The 9967-nt window shown below is 33.0% G+C and overlaps 3 protein-coding genes across 7 annotated transcripts in view; 1 reads left to right on the forward strand and 2 right to left on the reverse strand.

Annotated features, from left to right (window-relative positions):
* Positions 1-53: 53 nt before the first annotated feature.
* On the reverse strand, positions 54-1931 carry LOC122711150 (cytosolic Fe-S cluster assembly factor NUBP2 homolog). The gene is made up of 5 exons (XM_043929637.1): positions 1774-1931; positions 1624-1712; positions 1249-1470; positions 806-959; positions 54-740 (listed from the first exon to the last, which is right to left on the reverse strand). The coding sequence occupies exons 1-5, from the start codon at positions 1882-1884 to the stop codon at positions 534-536; spliced, it is 783 nt and encodes a 260-aa protein (XP_043785572.1). The 5' UTR covers positions 1885-1931; the 3' UTR covers positions 54-533.
* A 470-nt stretch (positions 1932-2401) lies between these two features.
* On the forward strand, positions 2402-5064 carry LOC122711242 (intraflagellar transport protein 56). Its single transcript, XM_043929813.1, has 7 exons — positions 2402-2428; positions 2656-3182; positions 3494-3743; positions 3829-4038; positions 4109-4415; positions 4502-4742; positions 4802-5064. The coding sequence occupies exons 1-7, from the start codon at positions 2402-2404 to the stop codon at positions 4911-4913; spliced, it is 1674 nt and encodes a 557-aa protein (XP_043785748.1). The 3' UTR covers positions 4914-5064.
* A 125-nt stretch (positions 5065-5189) lies between these two features.
* The window catches only part of LOC122711124 (prominin-like protein), a 44519-nt gene continuing 39741 nt past the window's right edge, over positions 5190-9967 (reverse strand). For 4 of the 5 annotated variants that reach the window (XM_043929580.1, XM_043929581.1, XM_043929579.1 and 1 more), the window contains 2 exons: positions 9721-9837; positions 5190-9640 (listed from right to left, as the gene is read on the reverse strand). In XM_043929580.1, coding sequence (XP_043785515.1) covers positions 9628-9640; positions 9721-9837 — 130 coding nt within the window. In that variant the 3' untranslated portion in view covers positions 5190-9627. Of the gene's footprint in view, positions 9641-9720; positions 9838-9967 lie in introns of those variants that run through there. The other variant, XR_006346050.1, reaches the window with a different exon arrangement.

Raw genomic sequence — 9967 nt, forward strand, 5'->3', positions numbered from 1 at the left:
TTTAAAAAAAACTTGTAAGTAGAATAATGCATAGATTTATAGATTTTAATGTATATACATTATACAATGATATTATAATAATCTATTCACATTTTTGTACAAAAACTTTAAAATGTAAAATGTAAATGTTTTATTAACACTGACACAGAATTATATATACACACATGTACTAATTTGTTACAATGTGCAAAATCTTTTATATATTTCTCATAAATGCTATTATATAAAAATCGTTGTATTTGTACACATATATTCTACCTCTTTTATGTAAAATGCAATTAAACGATCCCCTTATGATCCTATATATTATTTGTATACAAATATTTTACATATGTCTCATATGTTTATTATTATGTCATGATAATATATTTTCCACTAAAACCTGAATGTTTTTCTTTTCAAATTAATTTATCTTATTTTTAGTCTTACTAAAAAATATTTAAAAAATGCGAAAGTTCGCAGAGGGCTAATATTATCATCACGAACAAGTACAGTATTTCATTGAGAACACCGTGTACATGAGATCAAATTTTTCATGCTTCCTTGCTCTGGGTAAGTTCCTCGACTAGCTTTCGAAACACTTGTGCTACCTGACTATCAGGTAATGTTACTAGAATGCTTTGACCAGTATGTGCTAGTTTTCCCACTTGTGGATCTATAGGCACTTTTGCTAAGAATGGAACATTTACCATTTTAGAAAGAGCTATTCCTCCACCCGCGGAAAATATATTTGTACATTCCTATAAATAATTTTATGTAAATAAAAAATTTGTTTTTATAATTTAAACAAATAGTTTATACTAACTGAACATGATGGACAGACAAAACCACTCATATTTTCAATAATACCAAATATATGAATCCCAGTTTTCCTACAAAATGTTATTTCTCGTAAAACATCATCCACTGCAACTGCTTGTGGAGTAGTTACTATAAGTGCACCATCACATTTAACATTTCTGAAAAAATATTTAATCATTTTACTTTGATCTATCATTATATGTTGAAATATTCTCTGTTAATACACATTCAAATATACTGTGTAAGCTTATCAATCTCATGACTAATCCTTATCTAACAAGAAATGTACCTCATTTGAATGTCACATGATTATTAATCATAGTCATGTGTAGAGACTAAAAGCACATGACATTATAAATAGTACAAATCCATAAAATGTTTTATATACTTTTCTTTTATAATTAATGCGATAAAAATAAATAAGAACAAAATAAATTTTAACCGTACTTTAAGTTTTCCATTACTGTGATGTGTTCATCTGAGGTTCCTGGTGGTGTATCAATGATTAAATAATCAATATCTTGCCAAATAACATCTGTTAAAAATTGTTTAACCATTCCAGTTTTTTTTGGACCTCTCCAAACAATACTATCATTTTGACTTTTTAATAAAAATCCTATAGACATGACAGCCAATTTTTGTTCCTTATCTGCAAACACTGGCACCCATCTACATACAATAAAATATCAATAATATAATTAAATAATTATATTTTATAAATAATATATATATATATATATATGAAAAAAAATATATAATAATTTTTTATAAATATTTATAAAAATAATTTTTATAAGAATGGATAGTAATTATTTTTAATACCCGTCAGAAGATTGATGAACATCTTTGCCTTCTAAATTTAACAAATAAGGCACACTAGGTCCACAAAGATCGATGTCTAACAAACCAACCTACAATATTTTTAATATATAAGTAGTATAACCTACAACTATCAAGAAATTTGAAACTTACTCGAAAACCTGATTCCTTAAGTGCAAGTGCCAATTGTGTGCTGATTGTTGATTTTCCAACACCACCTTTACCAGAAAGCACTAACAAAACATGTTTGACACCTTCCAACATTACGAAAAGAAATGCGCAAACACCACCGGCGATGTAACCTCCACGACAGTCGGTCGCGTTCTGACAATTTTTGTTTTCTATCAGTTCTATATATATCGAAACCAATGTAAATTTCGTCAAGTAGAAAAAATTTTAATTATAATCTATTCAAATTTACACAAATTAAAAAACGGAATATATTTTAACTTGTTGAATAAAAAATTTTTTTTGCGATATAATTTATTTCAATAATTTTATATTTAGAAATAATAATTATTACAAATGTATTATGATATAAAGTGTAACATTGTGTACAATTTTATTTTCTTAAAAATAAAAAAATATATATATATAAATTCTTAAGCAAAAGTTACTTAAATTTTATCACCATTGAACTGACATCTGTAGGGAGAAACTAAAAAATTTAATTTGAAATTTTTAAATATACAATAAAAATTGTTTAATCTTAACAATTTATCATTTTATTAAATAATTTTTCCCGAATAAATAATATCTAAATTAAACGAATATAGTGATAATGTCTATTCGTTTTTGCAATCTTATGGTAATCAATATATTTATGTATCTATTAGCAACGGTGACTAAAAATGGTAAACATTGCATTGTGCATCGCATTTTCTTTTTTCTTTAATATATATTATTTATCGATGTTCTAAAAATCACATTCTTTTACGTTCAATCATTTGCATTATTTCCAATTGATTCAGTAATATATAATTGATTTTTTCGAAATGAATTTGTTTTAATATCTACAATAAAAACTTGTGATAGATATTATCAAGAGCTAAACCAGCGTCTTCCGAAGGAGTGAAAAGATCTACATCGGACAAAAAAATACCCAAATTAGAGGAATTTTTAGAGAAACGCGATTACACAGGTGCTTTGACACTTTTGGAATTCAACAACGCCTCAGAAAATACTTTAAACTCCGAGCTATGGATGGGTTATTGCGCGTTTCATTTGGGGGATTACAAACGTGCAGCTACGATTTACGAAAATTTACAAAAACGAGACGAAACACCGGCGGATACCTCGACAAATTTGGCATGCTGTTATTTCTTTCTTGGAATGTACCCTGAATCACAAAAACTTCTGGAAGATGCACCGCACAGTAAATTGAAGAACAGACTTTTGTTTCATTTGGCGCATAAAATGGGCAACGAGGCGAAATTAATGGAATATCATCACATGTTGGAGGATGTAATAGAGGATCAACTTAGCTTGGCATCGATTCATTATCTCAGAGCACATTATCAAGAGGCTATCGACGTTTACAAAAAGATTTTGTTAGAGAACAGGTTGTAATCTACCTGTTTTTTTTTTTTTTTATTCTGTTTGATAAATGAATTAGAATTTCGATATTTGAAATCAAGCTGTTCTTTAGGGATTTTGATAGCGATGATACGAGCAGCAATGATGAAAATCAAAGTGATAAAAATTCAGACGTTTGTTTGATCAAAGAATTAAGAAATTCCAGGTACCCGCTTCCTTCTCCTTCCTTTTTCCCATTCGATTTCCGTTATTCGAAAAAACTTATTTTCGAAAAATTTTTATTCAAATTTATTTTTTCTATTCAAATCATATTCACGTTTCCTCTTTTTTTTTACAGAGATTATTTTGCGCTAAACGTATACGTTGCTTTGTGTTATTACAAATTAGATTATTATGACGTAGCTCAAGAAGTCCTCCAAGTTTACTTGCAAAAATATCCCGACAGTGCAATAGCTATAAATTTAAAAGCGTGCAATCACTTCCGTTTATACAATGGTAACGCTGCACAAAGTGAGATGAAACAATTGATAGAAAAGATGTCCAACTCTTTCAGCTTTAGTCACGATCTTATACGTCACAACGCGGTTGTACGTATAACACGAATTTTTTTTTCTATAACATGCGCAATCTTCAACCAATCCAATCTTAAACCAATTTACTTCTTTTTCTTAGGTTTTCAAAGGTGGAGAAGGTGCATTGCAAATTTTGCCCAATTTGGTGGATGTTATACCAGAAGCCAGACTGAATTTAGTAATTTATTATTTAAAACAAGACGACGTGCGAGAAGCATTCGAATTAATTAAAGATCTTGAACCAGCTGTGCCACAGGAGTATATTTTAAAAGGAATAGTTAATGCAGTGATGGGGCAAGAGACGAATTCTGTAAGTTCGTACGGAGATAAAATATTCCTAAAACTAAATAAATTTAAATCGATCGATGAATTATTTTCAGCGCGATAACATAAAGACGGCGCAACAGTATTTTCAATTAGTGGGCTCCTCCGCATCTGAATGCGATACCATACCTGGTAGACAATGCATGGCATCTTGCTTCTTCCTGTACCGTCAATTCGAAGAAGTTCTCGTGTACTTAAATTCAATAAAGACTTATTTCTCCAATGAAGATAATTTCAACTTCAATTATGCGCAAGCACAAACTGCAGCAGGCTACTTCAAAGAAGCGGAAGAGGCGTTCTTAAATATACGAAACGAAAAATATAAAAATGATTATATTTACATTAGTCTTCTGGCACATTGTTGTAATAACATATTTTATATATAATTTTTAATTATTTTTACTCATTATTTTTACTATATATATATATTTTTTTTAATTCTAATTCAGTTATAATGAACAAGAAATCCCAATTGGCCTGGGATTTATACCTAAAAATGGACACAACGACGGAATCGTTTAATCTGCTCCAATTGATAGCCAACGATTGTTACAAAGTCGGTGAATTTTGGTACGCAGCGAAAGCATTCGACGTGTTAGAACGAATGGATCCAAGTCCTGAAAATTGGGAAGGGAAACGTGGCGCTTGTTGCGGCGTGTTTCAATACATCGTGGCTGAAAGGCAATCAAAGTGTGTATCCTTTTATTTATCCATTAATGCAATCAATTCTTTGCGACGTATTTTTTTAGAGAACTATTACCTGAAATTATACAACTTTTGAAGAACACTTCGAATTCACAAGTGGAGCAGATCATTCGAGTGATGCGCAAATGGGGTAAAGATAACAGAATTAATTGTTGATATAACAGGAATCGAATGGACAGGAAGATGAATGATGAGTTTAAACCTGAAACGCAACTTTATCTTACATATAGTTTTATATTAATAGATTTATGTATTATGCAAGACGCGTTATTATTATGTATATGAATTAACAATATAACTATTTTATTATCTAAAATCTAAAAGATCTGTGTAAAGAATTAACTCATGGCGTTAATGATTTAATATAAAATAGATATATTTAAACTGTGATACACTCATTTTATAATATAATAATAATAATAATAATAATAATAATAATAATAATAATAATCATAATAATAATCATTGTAATAGCAATAATAATAATAATAATAATTAATTTTAACAAACACAATCGGTGAATCGTAAAAACACCATATTCGATGGCGTACACCGCATTCGCATACTTGCACAACTCCGATCAAAAAAAAAAAAAAAATTCGACATTCTTCGAAACGAAATGCATTTTTGGAAAGTCACGAGGAATCGAAAAACTTGTTCCACGTCTCCTCGTGATTTTCCACAAAACAATTCCGAATGGAATGGCTGCTGAAGTTCAGCAAAAGAAACAAGGAAGAACACCCAACCACGAACATTGAGGGCATTCCAAAAATATTGAGCAGACGAAGAAAATGCAAGGAAACTCTTTAACGATACCCTATTAAATTATATGTATATAATTATTCGTAATAATACAATAAATCGTTTAAAACTCATTTAATAGCCGCCTTTGCCCTTTAGTAACCAGTAATCAATGTTTTCGCGTAAAAATAATATCTTTCTGTGTCTATCTCGTTAAGATAATTAATTAAAGAACTAATAGCAATATATTGAACATTTCCTCGATTCCTATTTTTCTCCTCGTATCAAAAATATTTAACGTGAAAAACGATTTTTTATTATTGAATATCTATTTGCAATAAATAAAAATTATTACATATCGTTAAGATATCGTTAAATTTCAATTTTTGTTGAAAACTTGGATTACTGGAAAGGGCGACGGACCAACTTCGAGAAGTCAGAGTACCTCAACTTATTTTCCACGGTTTCATCTAGAAGGCAGTAAAAAGAGTGTTTCTTTCTTGCAACAGTTTGAAAATTCTCGTGTCCTACGCTTTATTATTATTCGACGCATTTCAAAAATGTAGAGAGAGAGAAGGAGTGCCCGATATCAAATCGTGGCTACGTTTTCCATATATATAAAAATAGCACCAGAAAAATGGTTTCCGCGGTGCCTTTCAACGGCACACGACAATTGTAAATTTCTTTTTTTTTTTTTTTTTCCATCGTTCGTGCGATTCGCGCGAATTTCTACACGGCACTCGTTCTCTGGTTCGTTTCAATGGACTTTTTTTCCTTTCTTTTTTTTTTTTTTTTTTTTATGACACGGATAATATAGTCCATCGGATAAAATAGTCTCGCGAGTCCATACAGTAATCGATTATTACACGTTTCTTTAACATTCTTGAGGGGAAAAAAGAAAGAAGAAGAAAAGAAAAGAGAAAGGAAAGGAAAGAAAAAGAAGAAGAAAAAAAGGACATCGCGGTTCCTCGATTTCCCATACATACATACAACAACGATGATATCTGTGTTTCCGTCGATATTACGCTAAAAACGTAGCTTACTTTTCCACTATTCTAAATGTGTATGTAAATACGGTAATGATAGAGCGGAAATTTCTCGTGTTCTCCTCGCTCTCGACTTTCCTTCTCTCGTATCTCTTTCTCTCAATTCTCATTAAACAATCATTCAAAGATATTTTCTCCTTTCACGCGATCCTCACACTTACTCTACTCTCCTTTCCTATCGTCGTCGTTTTAAAAAGATTCTAATGATTTTTGTGCTCCCGCTTTCTCACGCCTTACGTACGAGCAATGTACGAGCAAATTTATTCTCTCCCTTCTTTTTTTTGCATTTTCTTTTTTTCGCTTTTTTTCCCCCCTTCTTTTTTTTCTTTTTTTTTTTTTTTTTTTCTCTTTTGGCAATCTGCCAACGATCGATCAAAGATCGTTGCATGGGCGGCGGTAATCTACCGTTACAACATTAACGTTAAAAACTCGCTGTTCGCAATGACAACGACTATGTGAAACAGGTTGTCTACGGATAATGCAACATCCCGACGTGCTATCATTGCGGTACAATAATTCATTCAGAAATCTAAAATCTGATCAAGAAACATTAGAAACATGGTCGTACTTCGATCCACGAACGAGAGACTCGCGCACCGATTGGCACAAGCCCGTGATTCATATTTCAATCGAATCGCTAATCCCCACGAGGGACTCGTACCGATCGATATTTTCAATTCCTAAAAGTATTTCTAAATTCAAAAACTGGGGAAACGCTTAACTTTCGTTCGATCCGTTGCAGTCGTCATTAGTTAATATTGAGCTTGTACAATTTGTGAAATTTTTCGATTTTAAAAACTAGATGTTACGTTATCTTACTTATTATTAGCTAGACGATACACGTGATCACTTTCGACTGCAATGAATGTCTTAATTATTCATCTAAACAATGCTACAATGCTCTCTCAAAAGACTTTCATTTGGGCGGGTGGTTCCACCATCCCCTAAGCAGCCTCTAACTTACAAAGAACGAGCTTAACGTTAAAAAAAAAAAAAAAAAGAAAAAGAAAAAGAAAAAGAACAGGAAGTGGCACCTCCACGACGCTCGAAAAAGATTCATCCTTAGCATCGAAGTACTGTACGGATGTTGCATCTGTTGCGTCAAGATATTCACCCGTCGCGTAGACGCGTGGATAAACGTACGACAAATTTTCTATGCGACGTGTAAATATCCCGTCTAAGGAGCTTAAATTCGGTAAATTACACGGTAAAGTTAATAGTAAGAAGAAGAAGAAGAAGAAGAACAAGAACAAGAAGAAGAAGAAAAAAAAAATGTCTTAAAGAACCATGTACATAGAGTATTTTTAACAGAGACGATCTTGCGACGAAACTAACTTCGGTCTAATCGGGAAAAATCGGTGGCTCCATTACACGTGAGCGAGACGGAAGTTAGTTTCAAGATTCCCCCTTTATACCTTAGGAAAACGATCCCCTAGCAAGATCGAGAAAAGAGAGAGGATAGATCGTGGAATTGGATTCAAGCACCTTCCAACTCCACGGTCCACGGTTAAAGAATTGTCGTTTGGCATTTAAATATGGCGTTGTTAAGTGTTGGAGATTTGTGAAAAATCGTTGGTCGATCACGCTCGCGCCAACGATTTTTACGAATATTTCCGTATATAATATTGGAAACTGTGCGATCGACGTTGCTCCAAAAGATCCAGATCCAGTTTTACGTTGCTTTTGTTGTCGTTGTTGCTGTCGACGACGCGACTCGTCTCGTGAAAAATGATGGCAGTGTCGTTCGAAGTGAGCAAAATTTCATGAACGAATTTCTTGGTTACACGCACACACCGAAGAATTCTGTGTTGATCGTGTGATTATCGTGAACGATCGAATGTGAAAATTAACAAATATCGAGCAAATCGTGATATCTTTGTAGAATTCTTTGTAGAAACGCAATTGTTCGTATTTAATAATCGATCGCACGTGTTCCCTTTTAAACGCGTGTTGGCTAAAAGCCACGTGTCATCATAGTCGTTCCGTGTACTTTTGTTGTTGTTTCTTGGTAGGCAGTTAGCACGTAAAATATACGATGAAAATTCATAAGACACAAGCGGTTGAATGTTATATACACGTTCGTTTTAAATTCTCAACAAAGACAGGATCTTTGCGTTAGGGTGAAAGAGAAAGCGTACGCCAGTGTGGGTGGTGAGAACAAGGGAGGCGCGACAACGAACTTTCGTTAATACTGATTAACGCATGATGATAATGATGATGATGATGATTTATTTCAATTACTACGCGTATATTTCTTTTTTTTCTTTTTTTTTTTTTTTTCATTAGGAACTAAATTCCAGAGGGGAAATTCTAAGGGTTTCACAGAAAAATTTCCTTGCAAAGAATTATATAGTGCCTCTCGAGCGATATCGGTAGAATATAATCGACGCGTCTTCGAGAATAAGAGCGAATCGAACTTTGAGTATAACTCTCGCGTATAAATCTCGAAGTCGGGTCGAAATAGTAGACAGAGTAGAAGAGACCTTGGTCGCGATGGCATTTCATGGAAGAAGAAATATTGAACGTCGAAGAAAGCGGTGGTAAAACGATATCAGTCAAGTTAAAAAATCGATTGTCCAGCGATTAACACAAACGATTTGAATCGTCGTTTTATTACAGTTCGTCTCAGTGATTAAAAAGAAAAAAAGGAAAGAAAAAGAAAGAAATCGTCGAAGCGCTATAAAAAAGAAAAAAGAACAAGTAAATTGCTATCGCAAAAGAAAAGGAAAAAAAAAAAAAAGAAAACAATATTCATGAACAACGTAACATTTCTCTCGTGATACGCACGATGTCTAAAAATAATACTAAATCGAAACGAATCGTACACGTTGATCACATTATTTGCGGCTCGCCGAAGGATCCATTTAGCCTACCTCAGTCTGTATATCGTAAACTTGGTCTTTAATTGATTTTGCCGTTCGCACGGTCCGTGGCACGCTCAAACAGGAACGCTACAATTAAACATAGTCTCGTTTACATCCGGATTTCTCTTTCTTTTTGAGCGTCCTTTTGTAACTGCGGGTGAGACTGTGGGTAGCCACGCTATTCAGCGCTACCTTTGTGCATGCCACGGCACTTGTTTCCTAATTTGTATCCCTGAAAATACATAGAATATATAGAAAACATATTTTCCACAACTATATATTTTAATTATTAAAATTTATCCTTCGACTCACCCTGGCCCAGGATAATAATAATAGGGAGGTGGTCGCTCGTATTCCGTGCTTAACGGTGGAGGAGCTGCGGCAGCTGGTTGATACCCGGGAGGACCACCGTTAGGGAAGTCACAATTTCTGCAATAATAATCCCTCGTGTCGGTGAAACCGTAGGAAAAATAGATTTCAAGCGCTTACTTTCTATTCTTCGTCAAACGTATCGAATAACGAGCACAAAGAAAAAGAGAGAGAAAAAGAGAGAGAGAGA

The sequence above is a fragment of the Apis laboriosa genome, unplaced genomic scaffold, assembly GCF_014066325.1.
Source record: "Apis laboriosa isolate Shangri-la unplaced genomic scaffold, ASM1406632v1 scaffold16_cov148, whole genome shotgun sequence".
In the NCBI taxonomy this organism is placed as follows: Eukaryota; Metazoa; Arthropoda; class Insecta; order Hymenoptera; family Apidae; genus Apis; species Apis laboriosa.